The sequence below is a fragment of the Protopterus annectens genome, chromosome 1.part2, assembly GCF_019279795.1.
Source record: "Protopterus annectens isolate FY-2018-M chromosome 1.part2, PAN1.0, whole genome shotgun sequence".
Classification (NCBI taxonomy): Eukaryota; Metazoa; Chordata; order Ceratodontiformes; family Protopteridae; genus Protopterus; species Protopterus annectens.
In genome coordinates this window covers 473,234,729-473,260,027 of record NC_056727.1, presented here as the reverse complement: position 1 = coordinate 473,260,027, position 25,299 = coordinate 473,234,729, and the positions used below count along the sequence as shown (strand labels likewise).

The window sequence follows — 25,299 nt, the reverse complement described above, 5'->3', positions numbered from 1 at the left end:
CACTACTTCAACTTCCATATCATTTAGGGAGTAGATTTTGAACTTTTATGGGGGTGGTTTGGAAGAGAATATTAGGAGTTTGGATTTTTTAGGATTAAGTTGTAATTGAACTTTGTTTAGCCATTATTTCTATGTTTGAGAAGATGTTTTGTGTTATTTTGAGGAGATCTGGGAAGTTGCTGGCCAGGGATATAAGGGTAAATCATCAGCATAATTGATGAGGGAACTATGTAGGGAGACAGTATGGAGATTATTTATAAATACATTAAAAAGTAATGATCCAAGAATGGAACCCCGGGTGATGCCTACTTTATTAATCAGGGTAACCAGATTGATTGATTGTTTTGTCCTCTGACTGTTTCTTTCAGGTAGCTTGTAAACCAGATAATGGTATGTTCAGTACACCCTAATGTTTCTAATTGTTGGATTAGTTTGATATGTGATATAGTGTCAAAAGCTTTGGATAGATCTGATAAAACTACTGATGTGAGTAGACCAGAGTCCAAAGCTTTGTTCAGGGTATTGGTGAAAGAAAATTAGGCTGTAGTAGTACTATGTGCAGGGTGGAAACCATGTTGGGTTTGGGCCAAGAGCTTGTTGTCTTTGAGGTGTTTTAATAGCTGGGTATGTGTACACTTTGTAGTATTTTATATGATGGTGAGAGAATGGAAATGAGTCGGTAGTTAGTTAAATCGTTAGTATTTCCACCCTTATGCAATGGGGTTATGATAGATTTCTTCCAAATTTGAGGGACTGTGGATTCAGAGATGGCTGTATTAATTAGAATACTGATGGGATAGGCTAATGCATTTGCACCAAGTTTCAGATGTTCTTCGTCTTCCCTTGCTGCAGTCCTGACAATTGGGTATAGTCCGCGTCCCAGTCGGCCCGAATACCAGAGTATAAGGCTGACGTCGGTCATGGCGCCTTAGACTGACGTCAGTACGTCAGGGTACTAATGCGCATGACCGACGTCATTTCCTCAGTCTTTTTTGCCGCATGGTCCGATGCAGAAGCAATTTTGCGGGTGCAGGTTGGCGTTCTGAGATTTTCCGAAGGCGGAGTTCCAGACCGAGTACAGAGTTGGCTAAGTAACCCGTTAGAACATTTTGGTTTTTCTTGCCTCAGTATTTAACCGGATGTCAGAAAAAGTGAATAACTGTATTTCTTGTGGGAAGCAGATACCGCATAGGGATTATCATACATTGTGTATACCTTGTTTAGGGCCTGAGCACGGCGTTGTTGGTTGCCGCTCTTGTGCTAGATTTAACAAGCGCACTATTAAGAGGAGGCTTGATTGTGCTAGGTTAGTGTTTGGAAAGCGTTGCAATTATACTATGCCGCCGGATGCTCCGGCCTGCTTCATCTAAGAAGCGCAAGGACAAAACAGTGAAGTCTAGGGGTGAGGAACCGCAGTCCCGGACGCCGGTCCATTAGAAGGCTCAGGGGAGCCAGAGGTTTTGCCAGGAGTCTCTATGGAGTCTCAGGCAGATACTTTACTGTTACAGGATGTGCCCTCTCAGGAGGTAGGCCAGGCTGAGGGGCTTCTCAGGTAACTGTTCTTCCCTCTCTTCCCAAGGTAGTTAGGGCCTCTCCTTCTGTTGCCAAAGCTTCTTTTAGAGGAAGGCCAAATTCAGCTTCTCTAGGGCTTCTCCTAGCATTTCGGCTCTGTGCCTAAGAAACATATGCTTAAAATGGCAGAAGATTTGATTACTCTGATTAGAGGTTCTATGGCCCCACCTGATAAGAGGCCTAGGGTGGAACAGGAGTTTGATAGTTTTGAACAGTGTTCACAGGCTTCAGAGTCTTCTGTGGAAGACTTGCAAGAGTTTCCTACTTATTCTGATTCTGATGTGGATGATTCCACTCCTTCAGCTTCTCCTCCTGAGGATTTTTCATTTTCAGAGACTCTTCACTCCATGAGGGAGCACTTTAAATGGGAAGGCCAAGATTACTCTGACTCCAGAAAAGGCTTAGGAATTCTTGTTTTTGCCCCAGCATAGGCCCTTAGCTATTCCTCCTGTGCTGAATGTGGTGGAGGATGTTTTTGCAGAGGCTTCTCTGAACCCTGATTCCTTGCCTCCTGCTCCTGTTAAGCCGGATAGGTATTATAGGGTGCCCAAGCTCATAAGTATTTGTTTAAGAGTCCCAGGCGGACCCAGAAACTGTTTCTCAGGGGCCTAAAGGTGTTAAAGCTTCTGTGGTTAAAAATCCTGTACCCTCTGATAAAGAGGCAAGGGCTTTGGATAGGTGGGGTAAGAAAGTATATACTTCTTCCACTCTAGCCATGAGGGCGTTGAATTGTCAATTTCATATGCTGAAATATCAGAATTATCTCCTTTCACAATTGAAATCTAAGGTGGATGCTTTGGCGGAAGGTATTGAGTGTAAAGAATTGCTGGATTTGGTTCATGTGTCTGAACAAGTGGGTAAGCATTCTTTGCAGTGTGGTTTTGATGCTGTTCAGGCCTCCTCGAGGGTGGCTGCTACTAGTTCTGTTCTTCGCAGACATGCATGGTTGAAGGATCAGAATTTAGCTGAGCATGTTAAGACCAGGATTTTGGATGCTCCTTTACAGTCTGATGTGTTGTTTGGACCGCCTGTGGAAGCAGTTTTAAAGAAAATGGAGGACAAAGCTAAGTCTATGCAGACTGTTAAAGATTTTTGCAGGTGCAGCCTCCAAGTTTAGTAGAAATTGGCCTGCTAAGGGTGGACATATCCTGCTTATGGTTCCCAGTCTAGGGGTAGGTCTAGGCGTGCTAGGGGCAGGGGTCAAGGTGCCCTTAGGCCTAGATCAGACAGTTCACCTGCTCAGACTTCTGGTGAGGGCAGGGGTCAGTCCTTTCGTAAGCAGAACCAATGACCTGCCTTTTCAGCTGCCAGTGGACTCTCGTCTGGCAGCTCCTTTGGGAGGAAGATTGTCTCTTTTCAAAGAAAATTGGGATTTAATCACTCAAGACAGATGGGTGCTGGATATCATTCATCACGGGTACAGATTTTATTTCCACACAATGCCCCTTTCAAAGGCATGCCAGATGTTCCTCCTCCACAAAGAAAAGAGGCTCACAAGCAAGTTTCTCAGTTACTCCAGATAGGGGCTATTCAGCCAGTCCCTGTGTCAGAAAGGGGCTTCGATTTTATTCTCGCCTGTTCCTAGTACCAAAGAAGGGGAACACGTGGAGACCAATTTTGGATTTATCTATCCTCAACACTTATCTGGACATTCCCAAGTTCAAGATGTTGACGTTACAGCAACTGCTACCTCTGCTGGGCAAGGATCACTGGATGGTAACTTTGGATCTCAAGGAAGCTTACCTTCATGTGCCCATAAGGCTAAGTTGCAGAAAGTATTTGCGGTTTCGAACTGGAGATTTTCATTATCAGTTCTCTGCATTGCCCTTTGGCTTATCTACTGCCCAGAGTATTCACAAAGGTTCTGGCTCCAGTGATAGCTTACTTCAGGCTTCAAGGCATTCAAATTTATCCTTACTTGGACGACTGCCTGATTCTGGCTCAAGAAAAGGAACACCTTCTACAGCATCTGGAATATGTCATAGCAGTGCTAAGATGCCTAGGGTATTCTGTGAACGAAATAAAGTCCAGTCTAGTACCCTCTCAAGACATGTGCTTTCTGGGTGTGAGACTGAATACAGCAGCCCAGATGGCCTTTTAACCCCGGACAAACAAAAGAGTCTGTCACTTTACTTCCATCAACTATCTCATCAGTCCGTGCTGACTGCAAGGTCAGTCCTTCAAGCATTAGGGTTCATGGCATCTTGTATTCTGGTGCTTCCCAATGCCAAACTGCATATGAGGAAGCTGCAATGGTATCTCAAAAATGTATGGACACAGCACTGCCAAGATTTGGACACTGTCATTCAAATAATACCTTGCCTTCAAATGGAATTCTTGTGGTGGGCTCAGGAATGTCACCTAAACAAGGGACTCTCTGTGACCCGGCCAGAGGCGAGTCAGATTTTAACGACAGATGCCTCGGATACTGCTTGGGGAGCTCATCTAAATGGAAAGTGGATACAAGACAAGTGGCCTGCCAGACTACAGCATCTACATATCAACATGAAGGAGATGTTGGCAGTCCAGTTTGCATTGATGGCTCAAGGAGTTACTTCTTCCAGGGCAGGTGTTGATTCTGACAGACAACACAACTGTCATGTGGTACATCAACAAGCAAGGGGAACACATTCTTATCCTCTATGCAGGCAAGCAATGATTTTATGGGAGACTGCGTTAAGCCTGCAACTGACTCTTCAGGCAAGGTTTCTGCCAGGAGCACAGAACTCCCTAGCAGATGTATTAAGCAGACAAATCATGGATCCCCACGAGTGGAAACTGGATCTTCATGTATTTCAGACATTGACAGTGTCATGGGGAACTCCAGACATAGATCTGTTCGCTTCTCCACTAAACCACCAGCTGCCAAAGTATTGCACAAAGGGGTTTCATCACACAGCTTGGAAAGTGGATGCTCTGTCTTTCAGTTGGAAAAACCTTCATGTCTATGCCTTTCCACCTCTGCCTCTTCTTCCAAAGGTATTACTAAAGGTCAGACAGGACAGGCCAAGGATGATTTTGATAGCTCCAGATTGGCCTCGGCAACACTGGTACCCACTTCTAAGGAGTCTTGTAAAGAAGCCTCCATGGCCTTTACCTCTGATTCCTCATCTGTTATCTCAGAAGGACGGTCATCTGCTCAATGTCAAGCTTCAATCTCTTCATCTCACGGCTTGGCATATTCTGTGTTGAAGCATGGTAGGTCTCAGCTTCCTCAACAAGTTTTAAATGTGATTATGGAAGCTAGAAGGCCTAGTACTAGGAGAGTGTACGAGAAAAATGGAAGAGATTCTTATTTTGGAGTACAGCAAAGTATTTGGAGATTTCAGAGCCTAATTTGAGTGTGGCTCTTCAATATCTTACTGAATTATTGGACAAAGGTTTGTCTTTCTCTTCCATAAAGATTCATGCTGCAGCAATTTCAGCTCACTATGATTGTGACCCACCTTTGTTTTCGCATCCTTTGTTCAAGCAGTTTCTTAGAGGGCAAAGAATATAAGACCCCCACGTAGAGCTCCTACTCCTGCTTGGGATCTCAATTTTGTGTTGGAAAAACTTACTCTACAACCTTTTGAGCCTGCAGCTACTGCTGAATTGAAATATTTGTCATGGAAGACTGCTTTTCTGTTGGCTATTACTTCTGCAAGAAGGGTGTCTGAGTTGCAGGCCCTTATGGCAGTAGAGCCCTTCTTGATTTTCCATAAGGACAGGGTATCATTACGTACTAATCCTTCCTTTATGCCTAAGGTGGTTTCTAGTGTGGCTTTAAACCAAACTATTCATTTGCCTACGTTTTTTGCAGATCCTCAAAATAAAGGGGAGAAGATTTTGCACACTTTAGATGTACACAGGCAATTGCGATACTATTTGAGCAGGACTAAAGATTTTAGGCAGTCTCAGCAGTTACTTGTTTCTTTTGCTTTAAGTTCACAGGGCAAGCCTGTGTCAAAACAAACTATTTCTAGGTGGATTGGCTTTTGCATTGCATTTTGTTATTCCCATCATGGCAAAGAGGTTCCAGCTGGGATTAGGCCTCATTCCACTAGGGCTACTGCCACTTCAACAGCATTTCTCAGGGGGGTGGCAACTAAGGATATTCTGGAGGCAGCTACTTGGAGTTCAGTGCATACTTTCTCTAGGCATTATCACCTGCCTATGTACTCTAAGACTAGAGCTGGTTTTGCCACAGCTGTTTTACAAGGCATGTTGTCAGCTCCTGCTACTCTATAATTTGCCAGCCTCCCTTACCTCTGCTTTGGGATTCTACCCAATTGTCAGGACTGCAGCAAGGAAGGCGAAGAACATAGTACAGTTTTGTACCTACCATAAATGTAGATGTTCGAGGATCCCCTTGCTGCAGTCCAATTTACCCTCTCTCCTTCCCCTCTGTGTTTCAGGGTGGTTGTGTAGGTGAGTTTACATGCTTATATTTTTGTATATATTACTGTATATATTGTACATGTTTTTGGTGCAGGTTGTTTTGGGACTTGTCTTTTGGGTCTTCTGACATCTGGGGCAAGAAAAGACTGAGGAAATGACGTCGGTCATGCGCATTAGTACCCTGACGTACTGACGTCAGTCTAAGGCGCCATGACCGACGTCAGCCTTATACTCTGGTATTCGGGCCGACTGGGACGCGGACTATACCCAATTGTCAGGACTGCAGCAAGGGAATCCTCGAACATCTACATTTATGGTAGGTACAAAACTGTACTGTATTCAAAAGGGGAGGTTATCGGCAGATGGGGACCATATTCTAAGTTTAGATAGCAGTTTGAATATTAGAGAGAGAGGTACCAGTTTTAAGGAGAGCTTTGGAATTTCTCGAGTATTGCTAGTATTTTCTTTGTGAAATGAGGGATGTAAGTTGGAATTATCACCAATAGAGCTTGAATTGCTTGTCATATTAGGGGGATTGCTTGTTATTGCTGAGGGTCTGTTGACAAGTTTGAGAATGGTGTCTGTAAAGTGGGTATTCAAAATGTGGGCTATTTGTTCTGGGTCTTTCTCAGGATATGGGGATGGGTTTTGTGTAGTTTCAGGATTGACTGACTTCCAAAGACTGTTTGGGTTATTTTTCTGATTAGATAGTTGTGAAAAGTAATTCCGTTTGCCATTTTTTACTAATGCCTTAGCTTTATTGCACAATTGTTTGAAATAGATTTCACTTGATTGTTTTTACGCCATTGTTTTCAGGCCCAGTCTCTGGAGAGAAGAATTTGTTTTGTAGGTTTTGTGAGCCAAGGATCATGATTGAGTTTTATTCTTTTGAAACTGATAGGGGGCTAAAGTATTTAGTGTGTTAAGGAAGATCTTATTAAAATAGAATACAGCTTTCTTCTATTGGTAACGTCTTTAGTGGGGTCCAATTCTGAGCTTTTAGGGAGTTGTTGAAAGTCATTTAGTTGAAGTTAGATTTCTAGCTAATCTATATGTTTGGGTATTTGATACGAGTTCTAAGTGTATAGGCTGGTAAATGGTCACTTAGGACATCAGGAAGAGTACCTGTATTAGAGTGTTTGTGTGGGTCTGATAAACAACCAGAGGTCACCCTATACTGGATTATTGTATTTGGGATTCATGTGGGGCCAGAAACAAGTTGTTTATACCTGTGGAGATTAATACAGTTATCTGGAGATTTTAAGAATACATTTTGCCAATTAATGTTAGTATTGCCTAAAATGATAGTTTCACAGGATACATTATGAGTGGTCCATGATAGAAAGTTTTCAGGCATAGGGATGTTTTAGCCTGGTGGAATATATAGTACTGCTATACACAGGTGTTTACTATTGTTAATGTGTAGTGATGTTAGTAAGATTTCTATGTTATCGACTGTTGGAAAGGTTTTGGAGAAAGTTGAAATGGTTAGAGAGAAATGATAGATTAAAGCCACACCCCCCTTTCTTTAGATGTCTATCTTTATGTATAATACTATAACCAGTTGGAACTATTGCAGTATCAGATATATGTGGTTTTAGCCAGGTTTCTGTAACAGCTATGATGTCAGCATTATGCTGTGAGAGTCATGCATGGAATTCAGTAGTTTTGTTGCAAATACTCCGAATGTTAATTGCCATTATAGATACGTTTTGAGTGTTAGGGGGTGGTATTGGTGGATATTAATGACATTGAGTGTGAGATGGGTTAGGATTATGGTGTATGCCACCACTTTGAAATAGTAATAGGAGATGACTTGCAAAATGGGTGAAGAAGTTGTTTTTAGAAGGGGACCTAACTAATGTGTAAAGAAGCATTTTTAGTGTATTGCTGTTGGGGAGAACTCTGAGTTGGCCTAGTGGTGTGTGTATGTATGTGTGTGTGTGTGTGTATATATATATATATATATATATATATATATATATATAGATGTAGATATATATATATATATATATATATATATATATATATATATATATGGACGATGGGATGTTAGAAAAGCCTTTTAAATTGGGTTGTGGTTTAGTAGTTAATGTGACTGTTGAAAATGGATAGAATTGCATGGTGTAGAGCGAGATTGCATGGGTGAGTATAGAAAGAGGAATACTTAAGGAGAGAATGAAGGAAATGTTGGTCATTTTGTATATTAACTGATAAAGGGTATAGGTAAAAACTTGTGTAGCATAAAGGGAAAAGGATCTGGCTGTTTGAGATTAGGGAGCAAGGATAGGGTAACTGGATGAGGTTGATTGGGTTTTGTATTTGGGTAGAGAGTATAAATCAAAGGAATGTGGGGGTGGGTAGGAATGGGGGTAGGGGAGCAGAGTAAATAATTTGAGCACTAAGCATCCTTCTTGTTTCCTGTCTAATCTAGCCAACACATTTTAGGGCCAGTCATTCACTCCAAAACTGTAAGTTAGGACAGGGACAGCAAATTGGTTTATAGCTTGAATTTTGTTCCTAGATGTCAACACTGTTTTCAGGATTAATTTAAGTCTTCTAAAACATTCCTTAAGTTTTATTTGCATTTGTTCATGGTTTATTGTTGATCCTTCATCAATTTCCCAAGTGTTTATACATTCCCTCTTGCTCAAATTCTTTTACATCACATTCTTGTCCCAAACTGATGTTTTCTTGGTGCTGCAGCATTCCTGCTTTAAAGGTTGTTTTTGCACATTTATCAAGGCCAAATGACATTCTTATATTATCTGAAAAAGTTTTGACAACTTGCAGTTGTGCTTTCAGTTTCTCATCCGATGAGCTATACAGCTTTAAATCATCAACAAAGAGAAGATGAGAAGTCTTTACACTTTGTTGCTTTCTTGGAGCCAAATTATAGCCATGACCTAATCTGTTAAGCAGATAGCTTAATGGGTTATGGGCAAGGCAAAAGAGCAGCGGTGACAATCACCCTGGAATATCCCCTTTGGATTTTTATCCCTGGAATAATAATTTGTCCTTTGTCATGGCTCAACTGCAGAGTGGTTTCCCACTGTTTCATGGTCACTGTGATGTAGTTTCAGTGTAGGGTGCATCTTACATATTTTTAAGCATTCTTTTATCCATGAATGTGGAATACTTAACTTTTTTTTTTTTTTTGTAGTCAATCCATGCCACACTTGGATTATTTTCCATTTTACAGTTCTCCACTATGACTTTATTTAACAACAAATGATCCTTTGTTCCGTATGACTTTCTTTTATTACCCTTTTGTTCTTTTGCCATAATTGAGTTTTCTTTTAAATGATTATAAGCTCTGTTGGCATCAATTCTAGTGTATAGTTTATAAGTCGTCAGAAAACAAGTTATTAGTCTATAAATTTTAGGGTAGCTTGCAGGTTTACTCTTAAGTAGAAGCATTGTTTTTCTTGTTGTTAGCCAGGCTGGTGTCTGTTTGGTGTGCTCATATAAACAGTTCTTACTCGTGGCTAAATCTTCTTGTAAAGCTGTTAATACCTTTAGTCAGATGTTAGGTACTGCATCTGGGCCTGGGTTTTCCAATTAGAGGCTTTTCTTAACCGTGTTTCAATCTCTCTGACTTTTACTTCATCCCATTTCAAATCCTGTAGATTTGAACTTCTTATTCTTTCTTTTACTTCTTCTATCCATTTATCATCTTTATGTTGCACAAGATCTTCATAAATACTTCTTCAAAATGTAGCAATTTTTTTGTGTTTTGGTGGTCTTTCAATTCCTTTTACCTTGTTTCCCAATTCTCTATAAAACATTTTTGGGCAATCAGTAAATTGCTTGTTTTATACTTTTCCTTTATACTTATATGTGTATGTGCAAAGTTTTTCTGCTTGTGCTGATATTTTTAGTTTATTATTTCAACAGTGCACGATGAATCCTGATCTGTTATAATACTGCACATTGCTTTTATCATGTCTGTTTTTGAGTATTTTTGTTGATCTGTTCCCTCTTCTCGTCTTAATTGCTTTATAGTTTTCTCTATTCAATACTTCCATGATGGCTTTTAATTTCTCCCCGTCCTTTCCCTTACTACCCTTTGTTCTTGTGGTTGGACTTTATCTGTTATTAACTTTGTGCACAGTAATGTATCTTTACTTCTGTTACATTGCATGAATCTCTATGAGCAGTCCTAATTATTGTGTAAGTTTGTTTTATCAAATTTATAATTTTTGGATTTTATTGGCCTCTGGAGAGATGGAGATATGCTCTAGAGAGAAGAGGAATGAAGGTCAGCAGGACTAAGAATATATGTGTGTGAATGAGAGGGAGGATAGAGGAATGGTGAGGATGCAAGGAGTAGAAGTGGCGAAGGTGGGTGAGTTTAAATACTTGGGATCAATAGTTCAGAGTAATGGTGAGTGTGGAAGAGAGGTGAAGAAAATAACAGACAGGATGGAGTGGGTGGAGAAGTGTGTCAGGAGTGATTTGTGACAGACGAGTACCAGTAAGAGTGAAAGGGAAGGTCTACAAGAGAGTAGTGAGACCAGCTATGTTATATGGGTTGGAGACAATGGCATTGACAAAAAGGCAGGAGTTAGAGTTGGATGTGGCAGAGTTAAAGATGTTAAGATTTGCACTGGGTGTGATGAGGGTGGACAGGATCAGAAATAAGTATATTAGTGGGTCAGCCCAGGTTGGAAGGTTTGGAGACAAAGCCAGAGAGGCAAGATTATGTTGGTTTGGACATGTGCTGAGGAGGGATGCTGAGTGTATTGGGGAAAAAGATGCTAAGGATGAAGCTACCAGGTAACAGGAAAGCCTAAGATAAGGTTTATGGATGTGGTGAGAGAGGACATGCAGGTGGCTGGTGCGACAGAACAAGATGCAGAGGACAGGAAGAAATGGAAACAAATGATCCGCTGTGGCGACCCCTAACGGGAACAGCCGAAAGAAGATTGATTGACCTTCTGCAATGCATTTCTTTCACTGATCTTAATATGTCTACTCTTTTAAATCAAGCAACTCTTCTCTTAAATCATTTTCTTCTAAACTGAGAGTACATTCTTTGTTCGCCATTTCCTTCGGGCATTCTGTAGAAAGTTCCAGAGCGGCTTCCTATGCCATGTTCTCTTCAGTTTCACCCCATATCATCAGTTGCCCTTTCATATGGGAACTCACTGGCTTAACACTCCTTGGCATTGACTGTGTCAGAGTTGCCACAGTTTCCTGTTCTTTGCCTTGCTGTATTGCTCCATCTGAACTTTTGTACTGGTCACTCTGTCACAGAGCCAGGCCCATGCAGATCTCAGTCTGGTCATTATGAATAAAGAAAAGATTGTTGATATATCCTGTTAGAAGAAGTGCAGATATTGGAGAAATGTTTCTTTTGCTGAATACACACATGGAAAACCTGTTACTCAGGACAAATTACTTCATAATTAGTTAATTTCATTAAGGCTTACCTTGAGGGAAAGTGTTGTCTTTGAGATCAGTGACTGCCACAGCTTGCTTCAGAGAGGGTCTGTTCAGAATGTGTATTGATAGAGCAGCTTAATCTAATACCATTACTTCTACTAAGTGCTGTTCAGACAGTACATTTAAAACTAGGCTGGTCTTTGCATCATTTCTCAGTGGTCTTCATTCCAGAATCTTTCTCCCTCCAGTTTGAGTAAATTTTCTTGTACTAGTGCAGTGAGAGAAGACATATCTGATATTACAGTCTGTGCAAGTTTAACTAAATAGTGATGCCAGATCTTCATGGTCAGAAATTAGTAGGGCTGGAATTGTTCCTCTTCACCCCTTAAAGGAGAACTGTACCCAAAAACTGAAAAAAAAAACATATGTATTTCACCATATCTTGAACTTTTCTGCATTAATAATGTCTCTGCATCAAAGAAAGTGGTGGTTATTTTCTAACTTGTTATACCCAAAAATGGCCTGAAAGGTGACTGCCATGGGTAGCATGATTTTGTTTTTACAATCAATGCCTTCACCTCCCTGATGTCATTTTAGAGGGACAGAGAAAAATCCCCAGGGTGAGATCATTTAATGTGATTTTCTTTGTCATCAGCTTACAGCAGTACTGTGACTGCCTGCTTGTGACCTTCAGCATCACTCTGCATTCATAATTACTTTACTTCCTTTGATTTTCACTAGTGGCTATCTCTGAGACAGCATTTTAAGGAGAGTTTGAGTGATAGGTTTGAAAATGTAGATGGAGCTAATTGTTCTTTAGGGGACCCCCATGCTCTGGTACAGGATCCCCATCCATGTGAACTCTATTTGAAAGTAACCTCGACCAGTGGATGGGAAATTGGTAATTCACCCCAGGTCTGGCTCCATGTCTCTGATAGACAGCAACTCCAAAATAACATATCCCCCATATAATCTCTAGAAATTTCCAAACTAACATATCCCCTCCTAATAAATACTCATGATACATAGGGACACATTTAGGTTGGGATTGTATGTCGAGGCCAGGAGCGGCCTTAGGTCATCTGGTGCCCTAGGCAAAAGAGCTCCATGGCACCCCCCACCACACCACCTGGTGCCCCCATCCTGGTCTCCGTACACCAATTAAATACTGGAAAAGTGCCCCTGCTATAGCGGCGCCCCAGGCGGCTGCCTAGTTGGCCTATGCCTAAGGCCAGCTGTGGTTAAGGCTTATAAATGCTGTGGTGGTCAGTATAGTATATACATATATCTAACAATTCTAGTTCAGTGTTCAAGTATGCAGGGCCGGCCTTAGCTGAAACAGCACCCTAGGCGAAGTACTGCTCTGGTGCCCCTTAAGCCCCACCCACACCATACTCAAGGAACACCGCTATTTGAGCCACGCCCACAGATGGGTCACTCCCACAAAAGCCACTCCACTTCTTTCAGTGTTTAAATGCATGTTGCTAGTGTAAAGAGTTTATCTACAGTCATGAAAGACAGTATTCTGAGGTGCAACAACTCTGGGAAAGGGTGATCCATTAACGCACAATTAATTGGTTCTAGTTCTGATATTAGATTCAAATATCAGTAAATGAGGTAGCAAGTAAACAAGTAGAGGCAGTCAATGTATAAAGCAAATGAGGTAGCAAATAAACAAGTAGAGGCAGTCAATGTATAAAGCAAAAATTTTCAATCAAATTGCAGCACATGATATCGACCCATTGTATCAAAGCAGCATGTAATGGCAGATGAACTGTTCAGCAATATAATAGACCGATTTGTAATTCTCACATAGAGCAGAGACATAGCAAGAGCAGCAAAAAATGACAGATCTGCACTGGATAAGCAGTAATGTAGCTCAGTTATCTGGCGCCCTGTACATTTCCCCCAAACTGGTACACCAACACCTCAAACTTGACAAGCAAAGAAGTCGTAAAGTTGAAGATCAAATGTTCAGACATTGCAGCAAGCTGCTTGCCATGCTACTTAAATCACACACTAAGCACTTTAGCACTTCAACCATGCCCATAAATGCTGTATCAACATTCATTTATTAAGCCCGTACTGTACTCCACCATTGCACCTACCAACTGCATCTCCTAACTTCTTGCAGCCGAGCACTCACTCTTTTGCCTCACCCTAGTTGTGGCTGTGATGTAAAAGAAAGGTCATTCTGCACCAAGTATGTTCTCAAAGTGGGAAAACTAAAGGAACCACAGTCTGCAACAGAATGGGCACTGGCTGACATTCTTACAGTCATTTAAATAAGATCCTTGTGCATGGCCAAAACAAATATACTCCTTCTGCTACAGATTCACAATGGTGAATTAGTTCCCAAATCAGTAGTTACCCATGTGTGAGGTTCACAAATGAATTGAAAGGCATAATGGCATAGGAGGACAATCTGACAGCTCTGTCTACAAAAGCCCACCTACACTCGATTCTGCACACAGTGGGGAAAAAACAAGGAATAAACTACTACACCACTGCAGTTCAGACACACTGAAAAGAAAAGCCACCCCATTCTGGTTCAGCACTGCTACCATAATGTGTTCCTTCTGTGCTTGGGAAGAGCTGTATATTGTAACCTTTATCCCTGTTTCAGTCTCACACACAGACTAACAGACTTACTCAAGCTGAAAAAATATCATATTACTGCACCCTACAAACTACAAAGTATATGTTTGTATCTTTTGTGCTTTCCTGAAGAAAAAAATAAATAAAGTTTGCTGTGATTTCAACTAAGCAGAATAAAAAGAATTGTCACCACAAATAATGAATGTCTCCAGAAAACAACAGAAGTTCAGTGCAGCTTTGGAAGTTAGCAATAACCATGCCATAATACAGGTATGACAAACATGCACACAAGTTTCACACGCACACACACACGCAAAGTACAGATGCTATAAAATTAGTTAATGAATGACATCTGCTTTTGTTTTAATATGGTCATTCCTTCCATAGCTTTCTCCTTGCTGCCTACCATTAAACTCAACTGGTGGTGCTAAAAATTGCACAGACCACCAATGGCTATTGTCCATATGGCTATGCAGAAGTCTTGTAAATAACATTTAGCATTATATCCTTGCATATCTGTTTCCATATTTTCACTTACAGCCCCTTGATCAACAGTAGATTGTCCAATGTAGAAATGGAAATGGGAGGAAAAACGTTGCTGCATGTATTCAGTACTAGGCATGATTCTGTTTTAAAAAGACAACATGCTTTAACTCCAAGTTGTTGCTCTAATTTTAATGCCTTCTTACAAACATGCAAGAATGATTTCTACTAATGTTATGATACCAACATACATGATTTTATGATCTTATCAGCTGGTGAGAAAGAAGTACTGTATGGTCTACAGAATAATGACATTATTATTGAAAGTGCCAGAAAGTGCAAATCATTTGTGATTGTGGCTAGAGTTAAGTATTTTAAAGTCACAAAGGAATTACTAAATGACTTGAATTCTTATAACCCAATTTTAGAAATAAATATCGCATAAATAATACATGTGAACAACAGCAAAATTTATGAACTCAAGCAGATAGGATTTTGTTTTAGCAACTCAGCTGAAGAACATGACATAAAAAAATGCAGCATCCCCTCATGCCCCACTACAGTATCAGTATAGATACAAACTCAAGCAGGCTTAAAACTATTTTTTCCCTTTAGTCAGACAAAAATTTTACATTTCACTAAATAAAAGAACACTGACCTCAAAATAAGCAAATAAGCTTACTCTTTTTCCAGAATTTCTCAGCTCTTTTCTTAACTACTTTACAGCAGATCATGAATAATGCAAAGATAAAAAAGAGTATGCATTCTGATTTCAAAAGTTTGCATAACCTGTCCAACATATGATATAGTTATTAACATCAGTTTGTTTTACTTGTTTTCATCTTTCATAGGATCTACTTTACTTTACCAAATTACCAAATCTAAAATGATAGAGACAAGAAGATCGAAAGTTTTGAATGATGAGTGAACAAGATCAGAACCTAGAAAGTCTGTGGAGAAAATGATCACAACAAGCACAAATTAATGTAATTGTTTTATAACCGCTGCTGTACAGAACTTTAAAAAAATGAATTTCAAAGGAACGGTAGTTTACTGTTATCATTCCCCTGACCCCGACTTACCTTGGCCAAGCAAAAGCAAATAAGCAACAATGATGAACCAAGCAAGGGAGGGTCGAAGGCACAAAACAAAAATCTCAAGGCCAAAACCGCTGTTTGCGTAGCTCGCGTACTGCAGAGAACCAGTCCAGACTGCCGATGAGTCACTCACGTCCAGAGATAACAACCAGGAAGTACCGAAAGCCAGGGACGTCAGTGGTACGAAAGCATAACTGATTGGATGCTGTAAATAATGCTGAACATGAGTAGCCACTCAGATTCATCACATAGATGCAGGGGGAGGGAATGGAAGAACATAGTAGGGGCTGTGCTATGTACTGTGGAAATTTGCTTGTACTACGAAGTGGGGGAGGGCGCAATTACTAGTCTACAGTATGGGCGGGGGGTGAAAATTGGAAAACAAGTAAAGAAATGTGAACTAAGAAATCATTCCATTAAATTGTGCCCTTTTGAGGTTGGCCTGTACTGCACCCTAGGCGGGCGCCTAGTTCGCCTATGCCTAAGGCCGGCCATGCAAATACGAGAAATCTGTCCGCTGTGGTCAATGGGTTTTACTTTGGCTGAGATGGTTTGTGTTGCATTCGTAGTTTTTAATACTTTAGCCAGAGTTACATAGTCTTTGATGTTAATCTTCCTTTCCCAGCTCATTTGTCTCAACAGCACACTCTGTGCAGTGCAAACATGATGCAACAAAACACCAGAAGAAACTTGCACTTAAACAGAAAATAGTGCAGAAAAAATACAAAATCAAGTACTTACAAAAATAAGAAACATAAGATGAAAATATTTCTTCTTTGTGGCACTTACCATTTATTAAACGAAAGACAACTAATTTGTAATAAGAAAAAACAAAGTATAATTTGTTTTTTTTTTTTCATTTGTAACTGAAAACAAAATTTGAAGGCCATGCTTCCAGGCCACACTGTTTACCTGAGGTGTGATGTTGGCAGTCTGTGGCTGATAAGGCACTTTAAATGCAAATGTTTAAGAGCCATTGTTTTCTTAATGGCTGTGTAGTTAGAATAAGTAACCTGCCACTGGCTTTGTGGTGTGACAGATGATGAGACAAATGCAGGAAAGAAAGGCAAACAGAAATAAGTTCAAACATAAAACAAATGGAATACTTATTAAATGATGCTTTTTTCTGTCTGTGGCATGCATATTGTTGGATTATAGGGAAGAAAAGCATTTCATCAGGAAAAAAAAAACATTGGGTGTTCTCTTTTAAATATGGATGTATGTGTGTTGTTTTTTTGGCAGTGGCACTGTTTTTTTTTTTTTTCTCGTTTGGTCTTTCTGACTGGAAGGGAAATGAAGGGGGCAGAGTCTGTCTCCCTCCTCCTTAACCTGCTTTCTTCCATCAGCATTATAAAGAGTATAGCTGTTCATGAAAAGCATCATAGACTTGATAAGGATTGTTGGAGAAAACTTTGCTAATAGCACCCATTAATGTTTGGACAGAGGTTCAAAGTTAATGTAATTAAAATTGAAAACAAATTGTTATGTTGATAAGTTTGCTTATCTAAGAACATGGTGGTCGAGGAGGAATTCTTAAAATATGATTGAAGTAACTGACTGAATTACTTAAATGTATAATGCTTCTTCATTCATTTCATGTTTGTAGATGTTGAGGAGGCACAACAAGGAGAAAATGCATCTGTCACAGAGGCTGGGTCTTGCAGTCCTGAAACAGATCAGGAACAACAGCTGCTTCGAAGCAGCAGTACTTCTGATATTGCAGGACAGTTTTCTTCTGATCTCTTTCAAGGTACTATTTGTGATATTTTTCTGGCATTTGTATTCTGTTCCAGTAAGATTGTATGATCCTGCAATTCATTACTCGTTTTTGATTTATGCAATTTACATCATCTTTTGAATGAAAATCACATTACAAGCTTCAGGTGGCTTTAAAGCAATAAACAATAAAGCAGTAGCTTATTTTTAGAAATTTCAGCCAGTTTTCTACCCCATTAAAAAAAGCTTAAATTTAATAAATGGCTGATAATATGCATCATGTTATAGTAGTGTTAAGGTTACATTTTATAAATTAAGTTAGTGAATGATGGGTTTATTATTTCTTCTGCTTATGTTGTCAGAGAGCAGCCGCAGCACAAGTGGAAAATTTGTGTTATGAACAAAAATGAACTTAAATTCCTGTTAGCGAAGCTTTTTCCAAACTGTCTTTACGCATTCATGGTGTTTTACTTTCTGCTGAAAAAAAAAATGCTAGAATGAGCAAAGGGTTTGTACCTTTACTGAGCATTAGTGTGTGTCTGAAAAGTCCATTTTGTATTTGTCCATGAGGCTCATTTCTCCTGCAGCTGAAGGTACCTCAAGAGCGGCGAGTTCAGGCCTTTCCATTAGGAGATGTGCTTGGGTGCATCCTTGTGATTTCGCAGAACCCTTCAAGTCCTCCTCCATCAATGCACACTTTGATAGCGGTCCTTTGTTTGGCCCAAAGGTAAAGGCGCACTATCCAGGTGTGAGCAAGATGGTGAGACCCTGTCTGCAGTGGGCATACATTTTTCAATTCCTCAAAGAACCTTCTGTAGGAATCAATGAAGTGGAAGTGGTCAGAAAATGTGGTTCAGGAAATCCCAGGGTCCTTTCGGTGACATATGTGGAGATAGTTCCCCCAGGGGCAGAGGGAGTCTCTCTAATGGGAGACTCCACCCACGCAGCAGAGGAGGCCTGCAGAATCAAGGATCTAGAGACACTTTCTCTGACCGATCCAACCAGCGCTCCTGAAAGGAGGCCACTATGTCCATCTCTGGAGGCAGTCAGGGGTTGTCTGTCCCTGCACCAGAGAACCTGGCTAGACATTTACAAAAGATACATGGGGTACACAAGATTATTTCTAGAGGTTCTATAATACTCTTAACTTCCACCCCCTTTAACAGTAAACAAAATTCCCAATGTTCCACACAGTCAGAGGAAAGTAGCAGTAATAAAAGTAAAAAGGCTGCTAGAAAAAGTCAACCAAGAGGTCCCCTTCCAACCAGAAAGAGCCCGGAAGTTACTCAAGATGCTTTTTAGTGCCAAAGAAAACAAGCAGACTGGAGACCAATTTTGATTTTCAGCAATCTGAACAAATCAGTTCAGTACACAAAGTTCTTCATGGTCACTGTTCAGTCCATTTTGACTTTCCTGCGCCAGGGCGACTGGATGTGCTAAATAGATTTTCAGGATGCCTACTAATCACCTAAAAATGACAGATGATCCAGAAGACTCCTACGCTTCTGGCTGGGAGCCAGTCATTACCAATTCAGAGCTCTGCCCTTTGGCCTCACCACAGCCCCCAGGGTGTTTACCAAATACATGGCAGTAGTAGCAGCTAACTTGAGACTGCAGGGATTCTGGGTCTTTCAGTACTTCAATGACAGGCTCATAACTGCTCTGACCAGGCATCTTCTGATAAAAGCAAGAGATTATGTACCCCAACTTTGCTCTCATCTAGAAATTACCATCAATCACAAAATAATCTCAGCTAGAACCTTTTCAAATATTAGTGATCATAGGAGTCTTGTTCAACATGGTATCAGTGACAGCCTCCCTTCCCTTACCACAAACTATTCGATTTTAAGTCAGGAAGATAATTCATAATTAGCTGGGTTGGTTATACAAGCCTTGCTGTGAATGTCTGCTGCAGTAGTTCTCGTTCTATTAGCAAGATATCATACGAGAATTCTTCTGTGGACCCTAGCAACTCAGTGTTCTGCTCTGCACCACCCTATATCAACCCAGATCAGAATAATTCAGGCAGGAAAAAAGTACCTCTTTTGGTGTTTTTACTCAGATCAGATATTACAAGGCCATCCCTTCATTCTTCCTCAGCCCAAAGCCATAGTGACCACGGACGCTTCCCAGATGAGGGGAGGCAGTTCTTGGTTAAGATGGTCCAAGGCACCTGGTCTCCTTAAGAGGTCAATATGGATATCAATGTCCTAGAAATGAGAGCAGTTCTGCTGGCATTGCAGGCCTTTCAAGACTTTCTCCCTCCCAGAACTGTTGTGATTCAGACAGACAAAGTGTCAGTGGTATGGTACATCAACAAACAAGGAACCAGATCTTACCCATTGTGTTGAGAAGCTCTTGAGAGTGTATGAGCAATGATTGCAAAGACTGACTGCCAGCTTCAGTAAAAATTTGCAAATAAGCATATTTCACTAGGATTTGTGCAGGTAATTGTATGGTCACTATCCCTCAGTAGCAGATGGCAAGCAACAGAAACAAGAGTAAAATCATTCTTTACTTCTGAATGTCTCCATTACTAAATGTTGTGACTAATGTAATTGTCACCTAGTAGTTTGTGTAAAACCTTACTAAGTAGTTGGTCAGTACTGGTCTCTATTTCAGAATCACCTACATTAGGAGGACTTGTACCATAAAATGAATAGTTTGTCAGAAGGAATTAAGCAGTGCCAGCACACTATTGCACAACATATTAACAACCAAAGAGTGGAAACTTCTCATGTCCGCAGTGTAATCTGTCACAGAACAGAATGCTACTGAGGGTGGTGGCTGACATCATGATCCCCAGCTCACAGGCTGATGATATATGTGAGTGGGGAAGAAAATAGTTAACTGAGTCAGTGTCTGGCTGATGAGCAGAATATCAATCATAGTTGGGTCACATCAGTGGGACTGCAAATTGCAGAGGGGATAACCGTGTTTACTTGAGCACATACACTGAAAAGCTATTTGGAGTGCTTTTACTACTTAGAGACTGTGACTGCAGTGCATTATATGGATACCATTCACTGAATGTATAATTCAGAAGGAAAACTTTAAGGACCACATCAGCACTTTGATAAGGAGTATGGCTGCAGCAAAGAGCTTGTGTGAATCAAACCTGCATGGTGAATTGTTTTTAGAGTTTTATGCAAGTCATTGGCTGTCCTACAGAAACATTATGCACAAACTCCAGTATTCACATAAGTGTACTCTATAGTAAATCTCTCTGGTCCAAAGGTTTTCCACTGAGTTTTTGATCATGTCATCCAAAGTGAGCCACAGAGTGGACACTCAAGTCAAGAGAAGTACTGAGCTTTCAAGCAGTTACTATTTTATTCTGAGTTTCATCACCTAGTGTGATTGTTGAACAAAGCCATGAAACCACATCAAGTAAAGAGGGTGTACTGGCAATGTTTAGCTGATGCAATTGTGTGGGAAGCACTAAGTTCTACCTTGTAAGAGAAAGTAGACTTTTGTTAATTTGAGAATGTCTTCTCTCATATGCCTGGACTGATTTGGACAGTAGAGTTTAAATGAATCCTGTTCAGTACTTCAGTAGCTGAGGTGGTGGCAAATAAAAAGTTACTGCTTGCCATGACAGTAGCCCCCAACATCTGGTGGCCATCACAGATGAGAGGGGCTCTCTGTTTACAGTAAAAAGTGCAGGAGACAGGCTGCAATGCTATGCATCCTGGACTTGTGCCCTGCCTAAAAAGAAGTAAAAGGGTACCATACCATGATGTTGTGGTTGCAAATGCATCTCTATTTTCAAACAATGTACAGAGTGTTTGGTCTAGGAGATGGATTATGGCTTCCAATAGTACCTTTTTTTGCACTGAGACTTCATTCATGTTTTATTACCTGGTACCTTGCTGGTGCTCCACCACATGTGAAGAAGATTTTTTTGGTCTTGCCCTCTCCTCTTTTATGTTGGCAACCTCATAAACAGTCTAAATCAACTTAAGTTCACTCTTTATACTAACAGCTTGCTCTCCTCCTATCTGCCTCTTCAGTAACTATTTCTGACTCATGGAGTGTCAGTCATAGTCGAGTAAACCTCAACGCAGCAAACTTTAAGAATGACCTTTATCATGAGATTGTGAGGGCAGATCCAGATGTTCTTCGTGTTTCACTGTTGCAGTCATTACATTTAGGGTAATCTTCTGGCAGGTTGCCCTCAGTCGGCCTGATTAACAAAGTCTTGGGTCCTGCGTTGGTTGCTGTCCCTTCTTCCATGACGTCAGGTCGTCAGAGGTATAAAACATGCAGCCGATGCCATTACATCAGTCTTTCTTGCCGTGCCCGAAGCAGAAGCAGTTCGCAAGTGCCGGTCGGCCGACTCCTGAAATTTTTGTTTTAGAGTTTCAGAACCGAAGTCTTCAACTTAAAACTAAGTACCCCGTTGGGGAAACTTTTTCTTGCTCCTTACCGATGTCAGTAAAAGTTAATAATTGCATTACTTGTGGAAAGCAAATACCTCATAAAGATTTTCATTCATACTGTATTCCTTACCTAGGCCCTGACCACGATGTACCTTGCTGTCGGTTTTGTGCTTTATGTAATCAGCGCACTATCCGTCATCGGTACATTTTTGCCTCTAAATATTTCGGTTCTCGGTTTAATTATCCAGAAATGTCATCGGTTAGCCATCCGGCTACCGGGATTCCAAAAAAACGCAAAGATAAAGACCGAGACAGTCCACCGAGGTCCAAAACTGCCAACGACGGTTCTCCTAAGCCAGTCGCCAGTTCGTCAGTACTAAGTGAGGCACTTTTGCAGCCCCTCTGCTACTTCTGATTCGCAGGCCTCTACTGAGACCCATTCGGAGTCCGGTATGCCATGAGATGCTTCAGCTATGGAACCTGCTGATGTCTCTACCTTGGATGGGTCCGGAGCCGCTGTGCAGGCACCGGCTTCTGAGGGTGTATTCAGGCCTACAGACTTGCATATTAAATTGACACCGCCTTAATTACTAAGGTCTAAATCTCGTTCTGTGTCTAAAAAACTGACGCCCAGGCCACATGCTCAGGCCCCTATGCCTAAAAAACAAATGATCAAAATGGCTGAAGATCTAATTACTCCAATCAGGGGTAGTCACCCCCCCCCCCCCCCAAGAGGCCTAGGCCTGAGCTTGATTATGAATCTTCTGATCAGGATACTGTTTCTTCTGTCTTTTCTAATGACCTGGATTTGTCCATACCTACTTATGGGGATTCTGATGCAGAAGATTCCATTCCCTCTGCTTCCTGTCCTGAGGATTTTTCTTTTGGGGAAACTTTACATACTTTAAGGGAGCATTTCCACTGGGAAAGTCAGGAATTTTCTGATTCAAAAAAGAGGCTTAGGGGTTTCCTTCTTTTACCTCAGCATAGGCCTTTGGCTGTACCTCCTGTACTAGACATTGTTGATGATGTGTTCTCGGAATCCAGTTTGACCCCTGATTCCCTGCCTCCGGCTCCTAGTAAACCTGACAAGATACTACAGGGTTCCTGATGCCCGCAAGTTCATTTTCAAAAATCCTGTTGCAGATCCAAAGACCATTTCTCAAGGGCCCAAGGTCATTAAGGCTTCTGCTGCTAAAAATCCTACCCCTTCTGATAGAGATTCCAGGGCACTGGATAGATGGGGTAAAAAGGTTTATACTTCTGCAACCTTGGCAATCAGATCTTTAAACTGCCAATGTCATATGTTAAAATATCAACAGCATATTATTGGACTGCTTAAACAGAAAATGGTGTTGATTCCTGATTGTGTGGAAAATAAAGATTTACAGGATTTAATGCATTCTGCTGAACAAGTTGGAAAACATACTTTGCAATGTGGTTTTGATTCTTTATAGGCCTCCTACAGGACTGCTGTTACTGGGTCTGTGCTTAGAAGGCATGCTTGGCTTAAGGAGCAATCTTTGCCTGATCATGTTAAAGCTAAATTTGTTGGATGCTCCTTAAATCAGGAGCGCCTGTTTGGCAATAAGGCTGAAGAGCTAAAGATGGAATATGAAAGCTAAATCTATGCAAACTGTTAAAGATTTCTTACAAGTGCAACCTCCAAGATTTAGTAGGCACTGACCTATTAAGAACTGGTCTTGCCCCTTCTAGATCCTCTCAAGCCAAACCCAGACACAGCAAAAACCCCAGGTTTCATTCCCAGGGGACTCTCAGAACTAAACAGTGGGGGGCCTCCACTTCCAAATCTGGAAATAACAAGACACCCCCCTATGGTAAACAGTCTCAGTGACTTCTTTTTAACAGTACCAAGCACTTACCTTTTAACCGTCCCTTTGGGGGGAAAGATTGCTCTTCATGCAAAGAACTGGGAACTCATAACCCAGGACAAATGGGTTTTAAATATAGTGTCCCAGGGATACAGATTTCATTTCCACATGTTGCCAACACCAAACAGGTGGCCAGACTTGCCCCCCAAATCAGTGGGCAGAGGCTCAAAAACAAGTACTTTCCCTCTTAAACATGGGGGCTATTCAGCCGGTACCAGAAGAGGAAAAGGGGCAAGGTTTCTATTCCAGGCTTTTTCTGGTACCCAGAAAAGTCAAATCATGGCATCCAATCCTGGACCTGTCTACTCGAAATACCTTTCTGGAAATTCCAAAATTGAAAATGCTGACTCTTCACCAGTTGCTTCCTATGCTAGGCAAAGATGCCTGGTTGGCAACTCTAGATTTAAAAGAAGCATACCTACACATCCCAATCAGGGAATCTTGCAGAAGATACCTACGCTTCAAAGCAGGCTACTTGCATTATCAGTTCTCTGCACTGCCCTTTGGCTTGTCTACTGCACCCAGGGTATTCACAAAGTGCCTGACTCCAGTTATTGCATTTTGCAGGCAAAGAAATATTCAAATATATCCATACCTGGACGATTGTCTAATTCAGGCAGAAATCCAGGGCATACTCCTAAGTCATCTGGCACTTGTAAAAAGGGTTCTGACTTGTCTGGGGTACACCATAAACGAAAATAAATCACAACTGGTACCCTGTCAACAGATTACAAGCTTGAATACAACTGCCCAGATGGCTTTCCTTACGCCAGAGAAGCAAATTCATTTGGAAACTTGCTTCAAACAAGTGGCCACAAAAACCCTGCTATCTGCAAGACAAATACTGCAAGCCTTGGGGTTCATGGCCTCCTGCATTCTTCTAATTCCATATGCAAGACTGCATATGAGGAAACTACAGTGGTACTTAAAAAGTCTATGGGGTCAACATTGTCGCAGCCTGGAAACAATGATTCCTATCATACCTTGCCTACGCCAGGAGTTCCTTTGGTGGGCAGAGGCCTGCCACCAAAACAAGGGACTGCCATTCACACTACCCCCTGCCGCCCAAACCCTAACTATGGATGCATCAGACTATGCATGGGGGGCTCACCTGGCAAGGAAGTGCATTCAGGGCAAATGGAACCCAAATCAAATGCACCTACATATCAATCAAAAAGAAATGTTAGCTGTACAGAATGCTCTGACTGCCTTCAAGGACTACATTCTTCCAGGACAACTAATGGTAAAGACGGACAACACCACGGTTATGTGGTACATAAACAAGCAGGGGAGTACACATTCCTACCCCCTCTGCAGACTAGCCATGGCATTGTGGAACACAGCCTTGAGCTACCAAGTGCACTTACAAGCTCATTTCCTGCCAGGAAAATTGAACACACTGACAGACGAACTAAGCAGAAAACTCATGGACCTGCATGAGTGGCAACTGGAACCACGGATTTTCAACATGTTGACAACAAATGGGGAAGCCCAGACATAAATCTATTTGCCTCCCCCCAGAACTACCAGTTGGACAAGTTTTGCACAAGGACTCCCCACAAACAAGCATGGAAAGTGGATGCTGTCTTCTTCAGCTGGAAAAACCTATCAGTCTACTCCTTTCCCCCTCTGCCTCTGCTCTCCAAAGTTCTGCTGAAAGTCAAACAGGACAAACCAAGGATGATTTTGATTGCGCCAGACTGGCCCCGCCAACACTGGTACCCACTCTTGCACAGTGTGTCGCAAGCATCTCCATGACACCTGCCTCAGACCCCTTCCCTGCTGTCTCAG

General features: G+C 41.3%; 1 protein-coding gene across 1 annotated transcript in view; it reads left to right on the top strand.

Moving 5' to 3' along the window:
* Positions 1-25,299, top strand: part of RALGAPA2 (Ral GTPase activating protein catalytic subunit alpha 2) — a 4,189,194-nt gene that overhangs the window by 1,089,928 nt on the left and 3,073,967 nt on the right. Inside the window, exon 17 of the mRNA XM_044060158.1 lies at positions 17,125-17,268. Coding sequence (XP_043916093.1) covers positions 17,125-17,268 — 144 coding nt within the window. The remainder of the gene's footprint in view (positions 1-17,124; positions 17,269-25,299) is intronic.